The sequence below is a fragment of the Zootoca vivipara genome, chromosome 2, assembly GCF_965207765.1.
Source record: "Zootoca vivipara chromosome 2, rZooViv2.hap1.1, whole genome shotgun sequence".
In the NCBI taxonomy this organism is placed as follows: domain Eukaryota; kingdom Metazoa; phylum Chordata; class Lepidosauria; order Squamata; family Lacertidae; genus Zootoca; species Zootoca vivipara.
The window spans coordinates 13,815,199-13,838,745 of NC_142584.1; the positions used below are offsets into that span (position 1 = coordinate 13,815,199).

General features: G+C 43.4%; 2 protein-coding genes across 10 annotated transcripts in view; both read right to left on the reverse strand.

Annotated features, from left to right (window-relative positions):
* CERS5 (ceramide synthase 5) overlaps nt 1-12,523 on the reverse strand; it is a 31,801-nt gene extending 19,278 nt beyond the window's left edge. The window contains exons 1-2 of the mRNA XM_035108087.3: nt 12,265-12,523; nt 470-575 (exon numbers count right to left, since the gene is read on the reverse strand). Of these exons, the coding sequence (XP_034963978.2) occupies nt 470-575; nt 12,265-12,467 (309 nt within the window). The 5' untranslated portion in view covers nt 12,468-12,523. The remainder of the gene's footprint in view (nt 1-469; nt 576-12,264) is intronic.
* Nucleotides 12,524-19,346: 6,823 nt separating this feature from the next.
* The window catches only part of LIMA1 (LIM domain and actin binding 1), a 67,372-nt gene continuing 63,171 nt past the window's right edge, over nt 19,347-23,547 (reverse strand). For all 9 annotated transcript variants that reach the window (XM_088661341.1, XM_035103789.3, XM_035103793.3 and 6 more), the window contains one exon: nt 19,347-21,681. In XM_088661341.1, the coding sequence (XP_088517467.1) occupies nt 20,679-21,681 (1,003 nt within the window). In that variant the 3' untranslated portion in view covers nt 19,347-20,678. The remainder of the gene's footprint in view (nt 21,682-23,547) is intronic.

Below are 23,547 nucleotides of genomic sequence, written 5' to 3' on the forward strand. Positions count from 1 at the left end.
GGCCATAGGAAAATAACTCAACAGATTAGCCTACCGTAGTAGTGGCAGTAAGAAAAGAAGTAATTTTCTTCAGAGAAAAACTGAGAAGTATGGAGGAAATGATACGATCCATTATCTTCAACAGTACCTTGCCTGGTTTCTGTCCAAACCTTATAGAATTATAGTCTGAGTACTATATGTATGCACTCAACACACACATTGGAAGTGGGGAGTAGACAGCAACACATACAAAACAATGTAAAGAAGACATGTAGCCAGATTTTCTGGTTATGTGTAGCTAAATGTTTACTATAGTAGTGAAAAGTTTATTTTCCCTGGAAAACAACAGAACTGGGGGGAAATGAGCATTTTATTTATTTAATAACATTTATATCCCCCATGCCTCCAAGGAGCTCAAGGTGGTATGTATGGTTCTTATCACCACTATTCATTCTATTGGATTCAAACAAAAATTTGAAGCATCACTCACCTTAGTGATAGATGTAAACACCTTTTCTAGAATTGCATTGGGTTGAGCTCTGCGAGGTTCACATTTTTGAATGTTAAGAAGTGCAGCACATGGTCTTGCAATAAATCTGGAAAATAAAAATCCCAAAGATGTAACAAATGAACACAGAGAAAAAGTTTATCAAGCTGACCTGATCCAGCATCTTCTTACTTCTATATAGAATTTTCAATATGGTACAAGTCACAGACAAATTTGGGCCAGCTGGATACTACTCTGTCTGGCTGTCTTCCTCATTCATAGAAACACTCTCCGAACACAATATGTAATCACATCCTGAGCATCTCAATAAGCTCATTAAGATAGGTGAACTTTTTAGAACACAAATTTCATACCCACTCCTTCCCTTGCATAGTACCTAATGTATGGGAGGGAAAAAGGAAAATACAGTAATCTTTTGAAAAGAATTCTACAGTCGACTACAGCAAGAACTCAAAGCACAAATCCACAGCGAGAGGTACTGGAGCCCATTTCCAAAGAGAGATGTTTAAGAAAGGAATGTGAGGGCCATTTCAAACATTACATTTCTGGCAGATTAACCTATGCTAGGGTGAGGGGCGGTACATTGATAATGGGCGATTTTAAGTTCCAGTTAAACAGATCAGAAACTGCTCAGGGATCAGCTCAAACAAATCTGACACAAGCAAGAGGCAAATGCTTATTGATGTAAATGTTCCATGCTTTCCCTGACATACTTAAATGCACTTATCATGGGTACTGGCACATTTGTGTAGCACTAGCATGCCAGCATGTACCTATAGGTAGGTTGTGGAACTCCTCCCCACAGAGATGCATCTGTCAACTTCACTATACAGTTTTTGGCAGAGAGAGAGAGAGAGAGAGAGAGGGAGGGAGAGAGAGAGAGAGAGAGCTCTTTACCTTAGGCTTTGAAACCTGGTAAATATATTTTCAAGACCCACCCTATAATTCTGATTGTACATTTTTAATACTTTACAGTCAAACCTCGGAAGTCGAATGTAATCTGTTCTGGAAGACAGTTCGACTTCCGAGGTGCAGCTTCCGATTGGTTCTTGCACTCATCAGAAGCCGCGTTGGACGTTCGTCTTCCAAGGAATGTTTGAAAATCGGAGGATTCCAAACGTTCAGCAACGGAGCAGTTCAAGAACCGAGGTTTGACTGTATTTAGCATTGTTGTAGCCCACTCTGGACAATGGGGGTGAAGGGCAGATAATAAACTAAATTAGAAGACAAAACAGCAGCAGCTACACTGAAGATGCAGCTACATCATACACTTGGTTAATTCATTTGAATGCGAAAAGCAGTGCATGAAGGTTTCCATGGCTTTTACTATAACTCATAAGAATATACAAAGAGCCTGCTGGACCATGCCAATGACCCATCTAGTCCTATTCACAAAGCTACAAGCAGAACATAAGTACAACAGCACTCTCCTCTCCTGTAGTTTCCAGCAAATGGTATTCAGAAGCATTACTGCCACCAACGGTGGAGGCAGAGCAGTCATCACATGTAGTAGCCTTTGATAGCTATCTCCATGAATTTGTCTAATTCTCTTTTCAAGTGAGTGTTCCGGTTTTCGAACGATTTTTGGAAGCCGAATGTCCGACACGGCTTCTGCAGCTTCTGATTGAGTGCAGGAAGCTCCTGCAGCCAATCGGAAGCCACGTCTTGGTTTCTGAATGGTTCTGGGGGGTCAAACGAACTCCCAGAATGCATTAAATTTGACAACCAAGGTACGACTGTACATCTGTTTTAGTCCTAAGTGCACTAGTTCTGTAGTTCATCTCTATGTCACCAAGTTTATCAAGTAGCCCAAACCAAGCACATTACAGTAGTTTGCCAAAATTAGACCATAATGTTCTACACAAAAACTAGAACATAGCCTCTTGAGATCCCACTACAGCATAAACAACAACGTATTTCCTTCCTGTGGGGCTGTATGTTTGCAGGCACCTCAATTCAAAAGTGCAGGATTCCTCTTTTTATAATGGGTAATGGAAATGGGCAACAGAAGAGGGTGAGGAAATTCATTTAAGAAGTGCATTGATCACCAAAGATTTCATAGCTGCCATTTAGCAAACCGATCCAAGGACAGCAGATGAATCTGCACTCATCAGTCTATCCTAACAATGGAAGTCACCCAGCTGTGGGCATATTTTATTAGATGAAAAGTTTGTTAAACCCACATATCAATTACATATTGGTAACTACATTTTCAGCTGTTACCAGCTCAATTCATATTACACCGCACCAGGCATAGTGCCCGTGTCTCCAGTATGGAAGAGAGCAAAGGTCCCAATTCAGTTACAGTATTTGTCTTATATCAAAATGTAATAAAAACAGCAAGATGATGATGTGAATTAAAAAGCATACTCTGGCCTATCTCATTAAAGTCTACCCACTCCACCTAATAAAAAAAACAATGCAGTGGTTGCATATACAATCTTATCATTATATGTATTAGCAACTGCAACTTGTACTGAGTTCTATTGTGCAATCTATCTCACTGAAATAAATCTCTAAATGCTGCCATACACTTTCAGAAGTTTTTTTTAAAAAAAGTTCATATAACTTGCTATAAAGCATTAATGCATAACACTTTTCTCTCTTGCAATGAATTAACCACCTGAAACTTACCTTTCAGAGGTACAACCTTGCTAACCTGTTGCAACAAAATAACAAAGCAAGAAAATAGTTGTGTGGCACTTATAGGAGACAAATGTATTTACAGTATTATGGGCATTTCATGAGCCCAGGTTGCTAGCTGAAAAGTAACACTTCATGAATCTGATTAAGCGGATGCCAGTCCATGAAAGCTTAAGCCACCATAAACATGCAAGTCTTTAAGGTGCCACAAGGAACTACATGAAGGTGAATATACTGAATTCCATGGAAGCAAACAAACAGGCTGATTGGAGAGGAACAGAGTGCTCAACTGCTCCTCTACTCCCAGCAAAGAAACTGCCAAAGGACACAAGCCCTCTCCATCCCACCTCTGCTAACCCCCAGTAAGCTAGTATTTCTTTTTGCAGGCCAGTACCTTCCGCAAGCTTATTTACAAGGCTGCAGTTATGAAGACATTTGGAAAGTATAATGGATACTAAATGAAGTGTAATCTCAAACTCTGTTAAAACAAAGTACATTGCTTACCACTGTGTGCTTGGACCAAATTCAAGGTGCATTGGCATATAAGCTGCGTTTATCAAGGAGCTCCTGCTCTTCAAAGCTTAAGATCAGCCAGGATGTCCCTAGTCCATGTTTTCACTTGTGCAAGTCAGATTGTAAAACATTTAATTGATTAAGCTGCCTTTAAATTAGTATTACATAACTAAGGCTGTGTAATACTGTACTATGTTACAGTTCAGTTCAAAAAGGAGATCGCTTGGGATTTCTACGTATGTCATAGCAAAGGACAGTGATGAATACAAGTGTTAATGACTTTCCAGGTTTAAACAACTATGCCTCCCCATATTCTGTTAGACCACTTCTCATCAGCTGCATCCAACAGTGGCCAGTAGTGAGGGATGATGGGCATTGTAGTCCAGAGGCAAGTGGAGGCCAGCAGGTTATCAACCCCTGATATAAAGAGTTGTCTATATCTTATATTTTCCACCGCACATAGACAGATTACCCATGTGGGTTAATAAAAGGCTTGGCTGGATGTCTAGATCCACAGCAAGGGGCTAAACATACTCTCCTGCAAGAGATAGCCCCCAGGAGAGTATTAAACTCATTTTTGTTATTAATTTTTAATATTAATAGGTAAAAATATTCCATGGGTTTAGTCTTACGTAGAAATCTTCTGGGGTTTAACCTTCCATTTTCCAGTGTACCAAGTAACAGCTAAGTAGGTTCTGGCTAGCAACCTGAAATCTATTTCACAATTCATCTCTAGATACAAGAGATAAACATTTATGCCCTAAAGTACATTCCAAGAATCAACCATAATACCAGTATAAAAAGACACCTGAGGATTATAAACATGCATTTTGTTTCTGAAACAAACATATATTTTGTTTCTGAAATACAATTTGCTTTGTTTCCTTGGGTTCTGTTTCCTTATGCAACTACAAGTAGCATCCTTCAATGAGACAAAAGCAGAAACACCAATGTATATGCTTTTCAATGCACTTCAAGTTTTTCTTTGATCTACACTCTTTTGTTAAAATGCATCTTTTTGAAAAGTTCAGTGCACATAACTTTGAACCATCTCAGTTCTATCTTCAAGTCTGGAGTAACCTAGAACTCTTGGCTTCGCTGATGTTCAGTCCCAGCTGTAATCTTCCTAAATTCCAGTCTATGTGTAGGTTTTTAACAATGCAAACTTAAATCCAACAAGGTTGGATTGTATTGTATTGACCATTGGCAAGACACCTGTGCTGAGTTGAGGCTATGAGAAAATAGTACTATTTTAAAACAAAAATAAAGCAGCCTCGCGGAAAAAAATCAACAAATAGCATACGTTTTCTATTCATGTGTCCATCAGAAGTATCTCTCTCTCTCTCTCTCTCTATATATATATATATAAGGGCTCAAAAGGCATCAATCAATTTAGCTACACCACACTAAAGTCTGCATCTGAGGGAATAAAATTTGACTGAACTACACTAAAACAGTACACATCTTCACAGGGTCACATCGTCTCATCAAGTTTGCAAACACTGCAAGATAACAGCTGAGATCTGAAAAAAAATATTTTTATTAATCTTGAACCTTAAGAACATATGAAGAGTCTGTTGAATCAGGTCAATGGCCCATCTAAGTCCAGTCTCACAGTGGCCAACCAGATGCTTGTGGGAAACTCAAGCAGGACCAGAGCTCCATTGAACTACTTTTGAAACATCTCAATTTCAAAAGTGGTTTCCTGAAGGTTAGGCAAGAAGAATGAGAAAACTTCTTTGGATGCATACATTTTTTACCAAGTCAACTCACCCTAAGACCTTTTGCAACAGCCTCCCTGCCATAATGCAAACTACTGTATATATGCGAGTATAAGCCAATCCGAATATAAGCCGAGGCACCTAATTTAACCACAAAAAACCTGGGGAAACTTATTGACTCGAGTATAAGCCTAGGGTAGGAAATGCTGACAGTGGCAAAGGAGGAGGAGGAGGAAGGAGCAGCCTGAAAGGGGCTTGTTTGGGGCTTCTGCTAGAGGAGTGGGCTAGTTGAACTATATGTTGTGTGAAGTACGGTACTTTTGTTTGTCAGTTCTGAACCTTCCAACATTCAACTTCATTGGATGTCCCTGAGCTTTGATTAGAAACTTTTATCTATCCACTTTTTCTTCGACGGTTTTAAGCAGTGGGTGATGGCCATGTACTAGGCATGCTGTACTAATAGTCTTCCTGCCCCAGCAGTAGTCTTCCTGAAGGAGGGTGGATTTTGAGGTGCCTTCCAACTCTTATGATTCTATGAACAGCAGCAGCTGATGGGCAGGGGCAGCGCTGTGCACCTGGCTTCCTGACAGCAGCAGCATTGCCATGTAATGGGTCATTGCAGGTGCAGGGCAGGGTGGTGCTGAGGTGTGGTCAGTGTAGGCCTCCCTAAAATTGTGTACCCACTTTATTTTGAATTTAATTTAGAGAGGGTAACACTGAATGGTGGGAATTAACTGAAGAAATTTGGAGCAGGGTTTGGCTGGGATATTAATTGCAGGGTAACTTAGAGAGGAAAACTTAGAGAGGAACATTTTGGATGGTCCGGGAAGGGGTGCAAATGTATTGACGAACTTGCTTGGGATGGCAGGAAAATAATAATAATAATAATAATAATAAACCTCAGAAACAGCTGCCTGAAATCGCTGAAACAGTCAGAACTGATGATTACTGGGGACAAGATGATTGTGTCAGCTATACAAACCAATCAATCATGTCTGTTGTAATTCCAACATGCGACAAAGGAATGTTTACTGGGCAACCTTGCAGATGCTTAGTTTTAGGAACAGGACCAGCAGCCTGGATGGCACACATCGCTGTTGCAACCTATACAATGTTTGACATGACCTGCTCAATACTGTGCCACAATATTATAATATAGAGCCTAACAAAATGGAATGAAGGGGACCAAAGGGCACCATACTTGCCATGCAAATATCATTGGTAAAAACTGAGTGGTAAGATTTATTTAAGTATTCACGTGCCATTTCCCCCCTTTACAGTCTGCAAATCTGTTCATGGCAATGACCTTTGTAAATGCATCATCACACAATGATACAACCCTAAAATCCTATCAGCACAACCAGTAACACATTCAGTCCTTTCCATTAGTTTAAATGGGTTTTCTATAATGGATGCATTTTCAGGAGGACCAGCGTAAGTAATCCTAGCAAGTAGTTTCCATCACGGGGCTTTGGGGTTGAAGCAGGACGCACTGTTGTTGCACTGCCACACCCTCATTGTATGGAAGCCTAGACAAGAACAGCTTCCTCCCAGGAACACGTCTGTGCCAATGTGTGGGTGTTTAGACCCAGGGCGCCAGCGCTTTTTCAGCACCAGGGAGCAGAGCTAGCAATCTGCCCTCTGATGTGGAGTCCTTATCACACCCATAATATGCAAAGCGGGCTTAAAACAAAGCTGGTGTGCCAGACTCCTTCCCTGTAGTCATTCCTATAACCACAGCGGGGATGGAGCAGAGGTTTAGATCAGCACTGGCTGCTGAGTGCAAATGCTACTAACTGCGTTGGGGAAGAGGCGGCAGTGGTGGCAGCGCCCTGTCCTGCCATGATGGCAAGCCGGGACGGGGGGCGTCGACCGGGCTCTTCCCTGCACGCCCCGCACTGCCTCATAGCTGCCAAGTTATCCCTTATTTTAAGGGATTTTCCCATATGCTGAATAGGCTTCCTCGCGAGAAAAGGGAAAACTTGGCAGCTATGCTGCCTGCCCCGGGGCCACATGGGCATGGATTTTCTCCCCATTCAGTGTGCAGCCGGGACCTTCCACCATCCTCAGGCCGTGGGAGCTGCGGCTGCATTCAAATTTTCCTTGCCTGGCCGCTGCCCCGCCTTGCGCTTGCGGCGGAGGGACGAGTGGCAAGAAAGGAGCCCTTTCTCACCACTCGTCCCTCCGCCGACGCCTGTGCCGCTCGCAAGAGCAGCCATAGGAGCCACGGTTCAGAGAGGCGCAGTGCCTCTCCCAACCGCAGCTCCTGTGCCTGCCCTTGCAAGAGGCAGGTGGCGGTGGTTGGACCAGCGGCGAGAAAGGGCTCCTTTTTCGCCGCTCGTCCCTCCGCCGCTGGCTGCCTCACTCAAGTATAAGCCGAGGGGGGCATTTTCAGCACAAAACATGTGCTGAAAAAGTCGGCTTATACTCGAGTATATACGGTAATTTTGAAACTCTCCTCCATTTAAAGTTGCTTCCCACACAAAGGATGAAAGGGAGTCAATGCCTCCACACTGACATTGATACTGATCCAGTTCAATGTCTTTCAGCAACAAGACGCTTATATAATGTTTATCAGTACCACTTAAGACAACTTGTTCTGGGACATCCTGTCCTATAGGGAAGGGCAGAAAATAAATCTAAAATCAAATACAATAAATTTATTCAGACAACTCCTCATCTGTGTGTGAGCACAAGGGGAGGTGGGGCAGGCTTACGTGCATCCCACTGACCCATGTGGCACCTGGGAACATAACTCCCATGTAAATTGGGAGTTGCTTGGCTCAGTTTTGTGTTATTTCACCACTTACATTAACAAGAAAGCCAACAAGAGAGAGCCACCAACACAGAATGCCTACACCTAGAATTCTTAATTAATCCTCATATGCCGTATGTGATTTTAACATCTATTTGCATTTTATGTTTATTGCTGTGGTGTGATTGAGAGTATGAAAAATAAAAAAAGGAATAAATATGACAGGATCTAAATATAAATATAAAAAGTAAACCCCTCCCCAATTAGGCTTAGGAAGGGAAGCTTAGGGAAGGCAGTCTGTCAGGCCTATCACAATTCCAAATGGCCTGACACATGGTCCAAATGGTCATGGACACATGAGAAACAACTACACTACCAGTAGTAAACCACATCACTTATTAAATCTGTTTGTGCATTTGAGGCCCTTTCTGAAGGTTTCAGTAAAAAAATGAGATGATCCTTTGTAGGTCAGAATACTAAGCAATTCTATGGAAGCTAAAGCTGATCTCGTGTCATTCTCTCAGAGTTTCACTTATCACCAGTCTGGAAAAACTAAGAGGAAACAGACGAACACATAGGAACAATAGACTGCACTCTCTCCTAGGGCCTAAAAAAGGAGAGATATGCATATGATAAACCAGTGTGCTGCTATGATGTGCCGAAAATGTGAATGCATTTCCTCTAAAGTGAGGCACCACAGACAGGAAGGGAAGAAAAAACAATGGTTTAAGAAATCTGTGGCTCACATTGTGAGTCATCAGTCCCAGACTCCCAGTGTTAAATTAAAGAACATAATTCATGGAGTGTTCCAGGACATGAGGATAAGAAAACAGGCGTAGTGAAATTTTAATGGATAAATCAGAAAATTATGTATGAACATGGGAGGAGTCAAAAGGCTTCTACATAGAAAAAGGCTGTATCGTGTTGCCCAAATTTCACAAGCGAGATGCTCCATAAGCTTAGATGTTCTGCCTGTCAGGGGAGGGGGGAGGAGGGGAGGAAAAGAAAAGGAGTGCATCAGGGGTGGTTGGTGATTTGCAAGACGCTAAGCCCCCTTTATTCTCCCAACAGAGCACCTAACTACATCAGCCCTAGAGCTGGTATAGTTAATTTATTCTCATTGACCACGAAGAAAGAAAAAGGAGAAGGGACAATAAAAAGATGGTAAAAAAAACAACCCACTATCTCACGTGCCCTAGCTGCTGCAAGCCACCCAGAGCTTTGGAAGTGACAGCAGCAGCCCCCACTGCCAGGACTGTACTAGTCCTTTCAAAATGGGTTGTATGACCCAAACTGCTTTGTATGGCCAGCCGCAACATTCCTGAGCAGTTTTTTCTAATATTTTCAAAAAAAATGTTCCTGGTATTCCACTTTTCAATTTATCTTCTGTACATAGATTTGAAGTCTACTGAGATTTTGATTCTAGAGCCAAAGTCATGAATACAGGTTTTTCTCTTGCTACAAAAATGCTATTTTATAGGGAAATCAAACAGAAAACAAACAGAAAGTCAGAGGAAAGATAAGTATGGATTACGTGAATGGAAGTCTAGCACACAGGTGGGTGGAGGGAGATGATGTTGAGTTGAAGCATGATTGTAGTTTTTTTTTTATCATAATCTTACGAGAACGACTGAAAGTAAGTTGAAGATGTACGCGAGAGGAGGTATGTAAGGTGAGGTATGTCAGATGTATGTAATGTTGCATGTAAAATGAATGTAAAGTGCTTTTAACTTTGTTTCCCCCCCTCCAATAAACAAATAAATAAAACAGAAAACAAAGTCAAACGGGTACTATTTTTAATGCACTATTGAGTTTCATAGTTTTTTATAGCTTAATTGTTTATGTATAAACTACCTGGAAGCAAAGATCAAAACTCAACAGGCACGTTTTGCACCTGGCTGTCAGCTTCTCGGAATCAAGTGAAGATATATGGGCACCAGGATGACACCTGGCATCTCCACTATCTGGCTGGCTGTCACACAGCAGGTTTTTTTGCTGCCGTGCTATGGTGTGAGTCACCTGGCTTGTGCCACAGTGCTTCCTTCAGGAAAAGTGGAGTCTTCTGCTGCCGCGAGCCAGCTGACACACATAGTAGCACAGCAGCAGAAGACTCTCCCTTAAGTGCATGGTAAAATTTCATTTTGAAACTGGCATAGCTGAGACCTAACCCTAATGCTGAACTGAACCTAAACATTTACCGGTATTTGTTCTCTCATCCTGTTCAGTACTAATTCATATATTAACTTAAAATTATTTAATAACTGCCTCAGTTATTTTGAACTTATTCAGACACATATTGTGCAGATTGATGTCATCAACTATTATGCTTGCAGAGTAAGTCTGTTGGGAGTGAATGTAATGATGAATATTTAACCAAAGAATTTTTTTATTTTTAAAACATGGTGACAGATCCAAAGTACCATGCTTCTTCCTCCATGTCACTCTAACTGGTCCTAAAAGGATTCTCCCTGAACAGGATTTGTTGAAGCCTGACAACTTGCGGCTGGAAGAGGAAATTGTAGAAGCCCACATAATTGCTTAGGCGCATGCCTGGGGATCCTTGGATCTTGGCTGTTTTCAAACACTAATACCACATCCCGTAGAATTCTATCAGTTATATTTTATCTGCACAATCCAAATGAATTTCAGGAACCAAAATGCTTTTTCTGTGCAGCCTGAGCAGGAGCAGTGAATAATATTATAGTTAAATGTTGTAGCTTGTCTTCGCTTACCGCACCCAACTGTGCTGCTCAGTTGTAAATACAGTGGTACCTCGGGTTAAGAACTTTATTCGTTCTGGAGGTCCCTTCTTAACCTGAAACTGTTCTTAACCTGAGGTACCACTTTCACTAATGGGGCCTCCCGCTGCCGCTGCACCGCCAGAACACGATTTCTGTTCTCATCCTGAAGCAAAGTTCTTAACCTGAGGTACTATTTCTGGGTTAGCGGAGTCTGTAACCTGAAGCGTCTGTCACCCGAGGTACCACTGTACTCTTACATTCTGTGTCACCATTAAGAGAAAACGGGTAGGAATGGGCCAATATATGCGTGTGAACTGTCCCTGGATCAAGTGATTTTTCTTCTTTAAGGTCTCAAAGTTCATAACGCAGCTCAAGGTTGTCATCTGAACTAGCCAGATGTTTAACTGATAATCCATCACAGCCACTCCATGAAAAAGAAGACTTTAGAGCTGTCTTGCCCCAAAATGGCAACTAAGCATTCCGTTTTGGCAACTAATGCTGCCTAGAGTCATTTATGACAAAGGGCAGTTTGAAAATTTATTATAGGGTGGTGAATTGATCACAATTGTCTTGTCTTCTTTATAACAGCCTCTTGTATGAAGCACTTTTTTGGAAGATGCTTCTAGGGCACGCCCCAAAGTCACACTTTATCATAAATGAGAATTAAAAGGTGCACCCCACCATCAAGACCATTCCATTGTAACTATCCAACCTCCCAAAATTTCAACACCTCTTGCAATGGTTTAACCACGTAGTTCCCAACGTGGGGCACACGCCCCACAAGGGGGCAATTTGATTTTTAAGGGAGGCAATTCGAGAACGAGTTAGACCAATTAATGACCTTTAAGGCTTCCTCCACGTGAATAGGAGTTCACTTTTTGAACAATAAGAATTATGTCACGGGGAGGGGGGGCATCAGGATTTTAGAGATGCTTAGGTGGGGAACGGCCAAAAAAAGTTTGGGAACCACTGGTGTTTAATCCCTTTCCTTTTGAAGAGTACAAATTCTACAAACACCTTCCATATCTCCTCGAAATCATTTCTCCTGCGTATTCCCCATCTTTATAAAGCTAGCTACTGTACTGAGTTCCTCTGAAGGTTTCATTATCGTGATCAACTGGGGCGGGAGGGGACAAAATTAAACGGTGGCACGTGAAGGCGAGAGAAAGCGGATCTTCCCTCCTTTGACCCGCTCCCCAAACCCTCCTCGAGGCCAACTGAGGAAGCGGCAGCGAGGCCGACGCTATCTCTTCCCTCTCGGACCCACCCACCCATCCCATTCGCCTCGGCCCGTCAGGCAGGCGGTCGGTCGGGTGGACGGAAGTGTGCGCCGCTTTCCCCCCGCCGGGTCCCTCCGTCCCTGCCACCCCGTTCCCCGCTTAGCCGCCGCCGCCGCTCTCCCACCTCTCGAAGAGCTGCCTCAGAGCGAAGAGGCCCACCGCCACGGGGAAAGCGGCCAAAACGTGGCGGGGGCGCGGGTACACCGCCCCGGTGCCGGGGTCCTCGCGCTCCAGGTCGGCCCAGCTCACGTTGGCGGGGAACCAGAAGCGCTCGTTCCACAGACCGCTCCACAGCCACGCTGCCGCCGCCGCCGCTGCCGCCGCCATCTTCCCGCCGCCGCCGCCGCCCTCGCCGCCCGACCGGACTGACACTTCTTTCCCTCAGCAGCAGCCGCCAAGAAAAGAAGGGAGGGGGCGGTGCCGGCCGGAGTCCCCGCCCATCGAGCGGGAAGGGAACGCCCGTCCGTCAGGCCGCGCCACGCCCTACTTCGCCGCTGGAGGGAGCGTTGGGGAACTAGGCGCACGCGCTCTTCCGCAGGCTTCCATCACCACCCCATACACACTTTCTCTTTTCATTCCGTCTCCTCCCCGCCCGAAGGGAAATACAGTATTGTGGTGGCGCGCCCACGCGCGCCGGAAGGGGAAAGGAGATTTGCGCCAGTTATCCTGGGAAGAGGAATTCAACAGGGGCAGCAGCTGGCTGTTTAAAGCTGGCTATTTAGTCCCCTCCTCCTTTTTTATAAATAAAATAATAATAATAATATTCCCCTCAATTATGTGCTTTGTAAAAAAAAAGGGGGGGGAATGAGCACCAGGTTGCCGGAATTCAACAGGTGCAGCAGCTGTCTATTTAAAGCGGGATATTTAGCCCCTCCCCTTTTATAAAAAAATAAAAAATTCCATTTTATAAATAAAATAATTAAAAAATAAATTATGTGCTTACTTTAAAAAAGGCACAATGTTTTTCATCGCTCTAAAACGACGGTGCAGCTTTATGAGAGTGGGGTATAAATATTATTATTATTATTATTATTATTATTATTATTATGCAACCGATGGCAATGCAGTACTTTATCAACATATATATATTTAGATGGCCAGGAAGGAATTGTTGAAGTACAAAGCGCGGTCCTGTTAAAAATGTCAGTTGCTGCTATGCACTCGTGAATTTTATTTTGGAATAGGGCTGTCGTGATCTTTGTCATATTTTGCAGAGGAGCGAGGAGGAAATAATAATAATAAGGTGGGCTTCCCCCCCCCCTTTTCATTGCTGCGACAATCACGGTGAAGAAGCTTGTGCAGAAACATTGTTTATAACATCCCAGGACTGCTGGGCTGAAGGCATTTCCCATCTCAAGTCCTGTCTGCTGAATGATCTCAGACTTATACAGTTGGAAGGGACGGGGACCACGTGGATCATCTAGTCCAATCTCCAGCAATGCAGGAATATTTAGCCCAAGGTGGGGCTCAAACCCACATCCCCGAGTTTATATGACAATCTCTTGAGAGACACAGGAAGGAGGCAGGGGGAGAAAAGGACTTAACTTTTCTTTTTAAAGCGTAAGGGGAAATCATGCCATTGCAACAAATTTTGACATCAAGTCGGATTCCTCAACTGCTCTTGCCACGCATGTGGTGTAGGGGGGATTTTAACAGTGCAAAGTGCAGCCGGCAAGAAAGCGCTGCTTGGAGCTCAGGTTGTTGTAGTTTTTACATCCATTCTCGAGAGAACCATGCAAGGGCATGGCGGAGCTCTTCCAACATGTTACACAGGCACAAGAAGGTCCGGCCCAAAAACTGACTCAGTAGTTTAACTAGAATGACAGCTCCCCTGGCTTTCCTAAACCCAAAGTGCTGAGATCATTTAAGTAGACTAGGCCTTTAAAACAGGTCCAATATTGATCCTTGGGGGGGGAATTAACTAAATTAGCAGAAGAGAGGAGAGATCCAAGAACAACATGGACCAGAAGCCATGATATATAATAAAATTTTGTGTTGGGGTAAAATTGAAGCCAGAAGCATGCTCAAAGAAGCTGGAGATAGAGTACCAGTAAGTAGAACAGGACATGCCCTGAGGGATTTCCCACAAGTTAACACGCAGGCAGTAAGAAAGAAAGAAAGCAATTCTCCGCCCCTCTTTCTCTCACACATAGTGTGACCAAGAATATCAAAGAATGCTTTGGAGGGGAAGAAACCGGCAATGTTGTTCTTTACAAATCAAAAGAAAATCAGAAATGGTAAAGCAAAATAGTTCAAAGAAAGAAAAAGAATCCCAAAGTGAGCTGAAAAGCAGAAAAAAACACCAGCAGATTAAGACTGCAAACCCACTTATCCTAAGAGTACCATTGAATTTAAAGGTATCTGTGTCTGAGTAGACATGTATATTGCACTAAGTCTGAGAAAAATACCAAACTTAGAAAGAGAGGAAAAAACAGGCAAAGGTGGAAGATCAAGAACACAAAAATCATCCAAAGAAGCATGAATAAGGTAAGATTTCCTAAGGATCAGGAAAACGTTGATCAGGAGACAGCTGAGATTAAAGGGTACACACACACACACACACACACCCTTCATTGAAGACATGCAGGAGAAAAATGTGGAGTTAAAAATGGAAGACAGCTAAGAGAAAGGGTTAGGGTTTAACTGAATACAAAACAAGTTAAAGAAATAAAGGGAAACAAATTGTTTTAAAAGGAGTAGACGGCTTCCAGGCACACAACAGTTCAAGGATTGGGAAAGCAAGCATTTTGCAACCTGACGCACCCAATTCCCACAAGCAAATCAATTTCCAAAGGAAGTACAACACGCCCTATTTTCCGACATAGACTTGGGACCCACCTTGCACCCCTGATAGTTAGCAGGCTTCTTTACTAACTGCAGCACAATTAATGGTTGTTCAACATGGAAGAACCTAACTGAAAAACACTGGAAAGCATGGGAGAATAATATCTGGGATGCAGCCATGTCTGAGCATCTCACCAGACACGCTAAATATTGTGATAGATCACAGTGTCTGAAATTGTCCAGCCCTACTCCATACTGCTCCTCCCTGTATGAGCCAGAGTGGAATGCAGTATGACAGTCATACCAGTTTCAGACAATTAATTGCAATATTGCCCAAAGCTACCTCTAGCTTTGTTAATGGCCAAAATCAAGACCTTGTTATACCAACCACTCCATCTTTTTAGTGGAGAGGTTATGTTAAGTAATAGGTTTGAACACTGAATGTGTAAACTTATGCCTAAAGTCAATGGATAGAACAAACAACACTGAATGTACTACTGGGTAAATATTTAATTGTTCTTATATCTGTATTTGTTTAAAATCCAAGAACTACTTGTTTAAAAAGAAGAAAGGGAGTAGGAAAGTATTAACTTTAAAGTGAAAAAGACCAGCAGGGCCTTATTTGAACTTGCAGCTTTCAACCTTTTTAGACCCAGGACCCAGCATTAATCTTGCATATGCATTTGGGGTCCCAGATCTTATTTTTTTAAAAAACAACATATTTGTATGGTGGTAGCACTTCAGTTGTGACCCACTTTAGATCAAGCGGTAACCTACCAGCTGAAAGCAAATGATTTTAACCACAATTGCTAAGCAGCACTCAAAACCCTGGAAAACAAGGGTTTCTGGTTACGTATCTGTGCAGAGTTGTCTGTGTGCTAGCTGAACTATTCAACTATTCAGCTGAACATATAGTTTTCAACCAGTGTGCTGTGGCACCCTGGGGTGCCTTGAATGATGGTCAGGGGTGTTGTGGGCAACACAGGCCTCCGTCCCTCTTTCCTTCCCTCCCTGCTCTGATGCCTTCTTGCGTCTCTGCCTCCCAAAGGTTTGCACAGCTGTTTGTTGCAGCAGCCCTGGCTACAAACAAACTAGGGAGTCCCCAGTTCAAATCTAAACTCAGCCATGAACTCAGCAAGTAGCCTTTGGCAAACTATTGGCTTCTTTCCCCAGAGTCTGCTACATAGCACTGCCTCCCTTTAGGGCTCATGGAAAGATTATGGAGTTACAGTGTGCAGACATCATGCTAAACCATGGTTTAGCGCAATGAGGATGTACCTAGCCGAACTCCAGGCTCATCCATTATGCCCTTATTTGGCCCAGCTGCAAGATTGGAAGGTTCCATTCAAGGTTAGCAGCAGTTTAGCATGTCATCCAAAACCAAAATTTTGTTAATTATGACTGGTGAAAATATGCCAGCTTCATAGCCCTCGAGAGGTCCAGGGGGTGGCAACACGAGAATGGGCCTTCTCTGCAGTGGCTCCCCGGCTCTGGAATGCTCTCCCCAGGGAAGTTCGCCAGGCGCCTTCATTATACATCTTTAGGCACCAGGCAAAAACGTTCATTTTTAACCAGGCCTTCGGTTTATCCGATTTATATCCTATGCACTTTTAAAATCCGTTTTTTTGGGGGGGGGGAGAGCTATTGGGTTGTTGTTTTTATTTTTATTACAGTAAGTATTTTGTGGTTTTTTATCTTGATTTTCTTCTGTGAACCGCTCTGAGACCCCCCCGGTATAGCCACGTATTCTACAAAAAACCCCACAAATTTCTCAAAAGCATGATAAAAATAAGCACATCCAACCTCCCACATTTCAACAGTATGGATGAACATGGCAAATGAAGTGAAATGCAACTACCATTTAAAATTCAACTCCATCTTTTAATCCAAATGCAGCAACCACAGATATTGTTCTGAATTGTGCTGGCAATTGTCAACCATATTGGACTAATTCAATTCCTTTTTTATGGACAGAACTACAACTAGGAAGCTAACTAGGTCAAATATCCTATGGGTCTGGCTTTTCAGCACAGAGACCAATAAATCTCTTAAACTATGGTTTGAAATGGGCTCGTTTCCACTAATATAGTCATAATGAACAGTTTTGCCTGAGATTGGAAGACACCGAAAGCTGTAGCTATTCCAGAATGGAAGCCAATTTTCCCAACTCCTCACAGTAGCGCAGGAAGAAAACAGGTGAGATGAATGTGAGTCCAGGAACAGCAAAATTCATTCTCCTAATGCTAAATCATGTGTTGCCAACATGGCATTTGCATGTGGCCGCAAAGGCTTACCTTGGTGCCCACAGAATCCCAATTCCACTCCTGAAATTAGGCTTTGAAGAAGCCTTTTTAAAAAGCCATTATGTTGTCCAGCAGAGTTCATCTAGTTCTCTTGTAAAACAGACCCATAACTAAACTATAACTTAGTTGTAACTTAATGTTACATCTAAGCATAGTGCCAGGTGTTTAAAAGTAGAATTTCCATGATTCAAGAGGTAATTCAGCAAGTGGAATCTTTTAAGAGGAAACAGAATCAGAGTTGGAAGGGACCTCTAGTCCAAACCTCAGGAATGCAGGAATCTCAAGTAAAGCATCCATGACAGATGGCCCTCAAACCTCTGCTTGAAAACCTCCAAGGAAGGAGAGTCCACAACCTCCCGAGGGAGACCGTTCCATTATCAAACAGCTCTTGCTGTCAGAAGGTTTTTCCTGATGTTTAGTCGGAATCTCCTTTCTTGTGTCTTGGTTTCAATCCTACCCTCCAGAGCAGGAGCGCACAAGCTGCTCCATCTTTCAGGTGACAGCCCTTAGATATTTGAATATGGTTATCATAGCTCCTATCAGTCTCCTCCTCTTTTCCAGGCTAAATAAGCTCCTTCAACTGTTCCTCTTATATAGGCATAGGCAAACCTGGCCCTTTAGTTTTGGGACTACAACTCCCACCATCCCTAGCTAACAGGACCAGTGATTAGGTATGATGGGAGTTGTAGTCCCAAAACATCTGGAGGGCCAAGTTTGCCTATGCTTGCTCTTATAGCTTGGTTTCCAGACCCTTCATCATCTTGGTTGCCCACCTCTGCGCACGTTCCAGCTTGTCAACATCCTTCTTAAGTTGTGGCATGAGCTAAGAGCCAGTTGGGGCATATAAAGAGCTTACTTTAGAAAAAAAATGTTTAACTTAGTTAGCATAATCAAATGGAAGAACTTGGAGGTGCTTGCATTTTGCACACAACAGAATTATTTCATGTGTGATTTTGTTTTGCTAAGGGAACCACTATGACACATAAAGTCCCTGTTTTTGCACTTATGTGGGTGTTAAAGGTATTAGCTTTGGTCATAGCACAGATGAGGTCAAGAATGGGTGTCCATGTGAGAAGCAGTACAATAAGTGTTGAATTGACCTGTTACTAGCACTGCAATTCCAAGATTTAATTCCAACCCATTCTTAGGGTTTTATAGAAGACTTTAGTAACTTGGGTTGGATTTAGAATATATAGAGAGAGAAGTCAGAAGAACTCCCATCATGCCTCAAAAGGCTAAATCTGTTTAATGCTGGAGCAGCACATCCCCCCCCCCAATAACCAGCTGACCAAGCATACATTTAAGAGTGCTCTGTTTTACCAGTGCTTTATTCCCATTGTTTTGCCGTTTTCTACTGCCTACCATATACAGAGACAAAACTTGTTAACACGCAAATGAATTTAATCACTGGGTAACCCCCTGACCTCCTTATATATTAGCTCGAGAGCTGTTCAGATGGAGAGCTCAGAGCAAACAACATGGTGTGCCTACAAGCCTTGACATTTCTCTAGCAACTGGCATTTAAGTCACATTCCAGAATTAATTCCTTCTGTCGCCATCTGGCACAAGTGGCCGTTATCCCTGCTGTTAAACAAACCACATCTCCCCCAATTGATTACCAAATCAATTCCGACATTGCAAATTTAGCACCCAGATGATGTGCTCAGGTTCGGTGTGGTAGAAATAACCCTCCCTAACTCAGTTGAAGCCGTTGTGATTAGAATTTTACACCCCCAATGCACATTACCCCCCCCCAATGTTATTGACGTATGATTGCTATTAGATAAGGGATAATGTTCGTTTGTGAATATTTTACTGAAATGGGAAAAATATCTGTTAATTTTGAAACCCCATCTAGCAAAATAACTGGAACCAAACACACTAGATGAAAATAGTCGTGGATGTTTGCTCACATGTCTGTTTGTCTTCTGTTATACCTTTCGAACAGGTACATCTCATGTTCTACAAAACTCAGCAGCACACTGTACATCATGCCTCTCTTTACCATATTACAAGCAAGACAGTGCCACCTACTGGTTTTATGCTAGATACTAAAATCTCAGCAGTCTCTCTTGCCTTCCTGGCCATCTCATGGCAAAGAAAAGTCTGGATTAGAAACTTCCAACAATAAAAATGACCATAGCCTTTATTGAATAAAAATGTTTCATACTTAGCAAGATTGGTAAGAAAGCAGAATATTTTACAACTCTAAAATATAGTTAGAGCTAATCTCAGTGAATACATTACAAAAAAGATTAAAAACTATTTAGGTAAAGCCCTTTTAACCCCATCTCAAAATACTATGATTTATAAAATACCATGCAGTCAAGTCGAAAAGCACTAAAAGCACAATGCTAAGGAATCAGTCCCAAGAAATTCCCACTGTTTCATCTATTTTGTCATCGCAGAGATTTTTGCGTGCAGCATCTTTCATGTGGACTCTTACATCTGGCAGTTTGGGTACACATAGAATTGCTTAAAACGTACAGAGTTTTCAGAAAAAAAGGAGAAGCAAAGTTTCAAGTAGAAAACATTATTCGGAAAGACAAACATGGAATGAAAGTAGCGTTGCCCTGCAGACAGAAGCTTTGCCCTCTACAGAATCCTTCCCTTAGCATTGCTCCAGTAGATTAAAATGCTGTGCTTCTAAGCCCAGGTATGAGACAGATCCTCTTTTTCACTGGCCAGCCAGCTGATTCGAGATTCACCTGGACCCTAATGCACAACAAGTCATATACAAAAAGAGCCTAATGCAAAGACAGTTCTCTCCTGGTGGCTGCCAAGTAAACACAGCCTCCCCCTAAAACCACGCTGCTGACTTTTATTTCAGATACTGTCATTATCTAGAAGAGACAGTGTTTTCACTATTCAAAAATGTATCTATTGTGCCTTTACACATACATTATTAAAGTGCAGTCATTGCCATTTAAACGGTTCCCCCAAGTGCCCTTCGAAACTGGTCCCTAAGCACTGCAGTAACATTGTTAAGTGGTAATAGTCCTGTGTCTCAGACAGCCCCATTCTCCTTCAAGCTCACCTAAGGGGAATATAGTGACATCCTGCAAAAAAAAATGGCCGAAAACTACCAGAAGCAGAAGAGAATAAAGATGGCATTTAAGCTGACCAGGTTACAGAGCAGAATTCAGAAATGTACAGGGTTTTTCTTTTTTTCTTTTCTTTTTTTTTGCTCAATTGAGGCAGCAGCTTTTCCCACAACAATTTTATGCATACTATCCATTTTCACAAGTTTGGTTAAAAATTCTTGCAGGTTCCCAACAAGCTTTCCTATAAAATTCGAATCTGAGCAAGTCTTTATGGTTCCCTTATGCATCAACCTCTTTCACCGAGGGAAGCTGCTTTAGGAAGAAAACAAAAAAACCCAAAGGCTAAACACACCGATTTTAAGGCCCAGCACCCTGCAGTTAAGTTCTTTAGTGAAAGAGAGTCCAATTTATTCCTCGTCATCTTCCTCTTCGCCGTAGTATCTGTTCCGCTTAATCTGCTCTTCCACAGTCAATTCTTCAAGGTCTTCACCTTCAAAAAATCCAACGTCTTGGGATTTGCGATTTGGGCTAGCGGATAATTCTTTTACAGTGGTTGAATTCAAGACAGAATGCTTAGGGGCCGTATGGAATGGTGCTTCCTCCTTCTCCAGCGTGGCTGGCTCTCCTGCAGCATTTTCTTCTTCCTCATCCGTGTCGCCACTCCTCTGGCCGTTTTCAACCAAGATCTCTTCGCCACTCGCTTCTTCTCCTTTCCCCTCATCCAGCTCTTTATCCCCCTCACCCATGTGCGGATCAGCTGTGTTGCTCTTTCTCTCTGGCTTGCTTTCCACCGCCAATTCCGGTGCCGGTTCCTCCGGTCGCCTGACTGTGCTCCTTTCAGCCTTGGGAGGAGGCGCATTTTCAGTTCTGTTGCTCTTTACGGATATGGTTCTAAACGAGGCAGCGACTGTAAAGGGCCGGCTTCTTTCTTTCAGTGACGACGACCGCCGCAGCTTTTTAAGGTCTTGGTCCACATCTTCCTGATGATCTGGCTTAGCGATTTCGTCTTCCGGGGGCCACTTTGGCTTCAACACCTTGATGCCTTCTTCCAAAATGCTACCTTGGCTGCCTTGTTCGGGAGGCGGAGGCCAGGCAATCTTCAGCTTCTTGGTTTCCGCCGGCCTCTCTTCCTTCTCGAGCAAACCGGCAGCTTTCGCTTCCATGGTAGCTGCCAGAATCCCGACTTTTGCAATCGGAGCATCTTCCACGCCAGGGCTTTGGGGGCCTTCCTCAGCGTTTCCAACGCAGGCAGGTTTCTCCTGGGATTCTTCACTCTCCGTTTTGCTCGCCCACAGTTCCTTGTGTGGCTTATGCCCAAAGCCTTCGTCGTAGTTGCCTTTGGCCTTGAAGAGCTGGTTAAAATGAGGCTTGCAGTAAACGTTCCCATGCAGAGATGCGTATGTTCCAATGCTGTACAAGGGGGGGAAACGCACAATTATTACCACCTTCAGTAACTTGCAAGATGAGAAATAACAACCATCTCAGAATGTACTAATTCGGCAGGTACAGGTTGATGGGAACCACAGGTGGGAAGAGTACTCTCGCACTCGGGTCCTGCTTTCAGACCTCCCGTAGGCATCTGGAGTTGAAAGAACAGCATGCCAGACTAAAGGGGGATTTGGCCTGATCTGACAGGCTCTCCTTATGTTCTTATGTAAATGTACAAGATAGGGCCACTATACGGACTGGACTGGGGGGGTTGGGGTGAAGGTGACCCATTCCAGATTAGGTTGTAGTAACAACTCATATATGAGAATTGCTCTCATATATTTGTTCCATCCCAATCCCGTTAGTTGTCCTTGTTTGGAATAATGTCAGGCACCAGGGAATCTGATCCCTGCCCCCCATGGCAGGCTGCCAGGAATAGACCTCCCCTTCCTCTCCCATTATTTCCCAGCTCTGCCCTTCATCTACCTCTGGGCTGTGACCTCCCACAAAACACTGTTGTAAATCTATACTGTCTTCCTCTTCTCTGGAAGGTTCAGGCTGGGGAGGCGGGCTCCACCATTCCTCCTCTGCCCTCCAGTCCCCGACAAATAACTGCCAGAGATACGAAAAGCAGCCATTTACAACAACAACCACCACGACCTGTAAGCTATTAATGGGGCTGGAGTGAGGTCAGTTTCTACCTGGCATATATAGGCCTCATTCACACAACCACGGCTTGATGGGATCACGCAAACAGGCAGGCTCCTGGGGAGGAGATTGCGACGGAGGCAGAGGGGTTAGAGGCCGGCCCACAAGAGGGGGCCAGAGATTTGTGGGGTTTGGTGCCACCTGAGGCAGGAGCTAGGGCAGGGGGGAGGCGTAGGGTCCAAGCGGTCAAAGGTTTTGGGGGGGCGCAGGAAGTGGAGGAAGAGACTGTTCAGCAAGGGGCAGGTGGTCAAATGCTTGGCATCTCCTGCCCCGTTGTCTCCTAGGACCAAGAGGAGCTTGAAGAGGGAAGCCCAGCACCGACTCAGGACAAATCTCTGGTTGCGTGAGCACTCTCCATCAGACAAGGGTACATAAGTAGGGAAGGTACCATAACCCCACTGTTGCTTTAAGTGCTCCACTGGCCACAAACCTGGAAAAGTTAACACCAGCTACGCTGATGCCAGAAGCATCTGTGTGTGTGGGGGGGGGTATATGGTGCACTTTAGGAGCTGCTGTAAGTGTGCTTTTGTCTCTGGTGCTGTTAAGTGTGCTTTCGTCCACCAGAGAAGAATGGCAGATCAAGCGGATGGATTATGCCAAAATGGCTAAAATGACCGGAAGAATCGGAAATCAGGAAAATTCATAACTGATCATATAACTGTAAGTAGGATTGGAACAACACTTGCAGTTTAATGGTGGGTTTTGGACACAATGGAGAGGCAAAAGATTTGGATTATCATAAAAGATGCAGGAGGAAATGATTAACAATAGGACCCACAAAGGGGAGAAGGGGGGAAGTCCGGGAGATTCTTTGGAATCTTGTTTTTATGTTGGATATGTGATTGCAAAATTTTAATCTGAAAAACCAAATACTGTAACTTTTTAAAAAAAGAAGTATGTGCGCTTTTGTCAATAAAGAATTAACTACCGGCCCTTAACCTTCCTCAGCTGGGTGTGCGCAGGAGACTCTCCCTGCTTTATCGTGTACTATGCAGAAGTACATCCTTGGGTTGTAGATTCCTTTGGAGTTCCGAAGAACCACCTGAAAACCATGCCCACCTTGCTTTTCTCAGCACCTAAACATTGCCCTTTCCTAACCCACACTAGAGAATTAACCTTACAGTAGCCTCTTTTAAATAT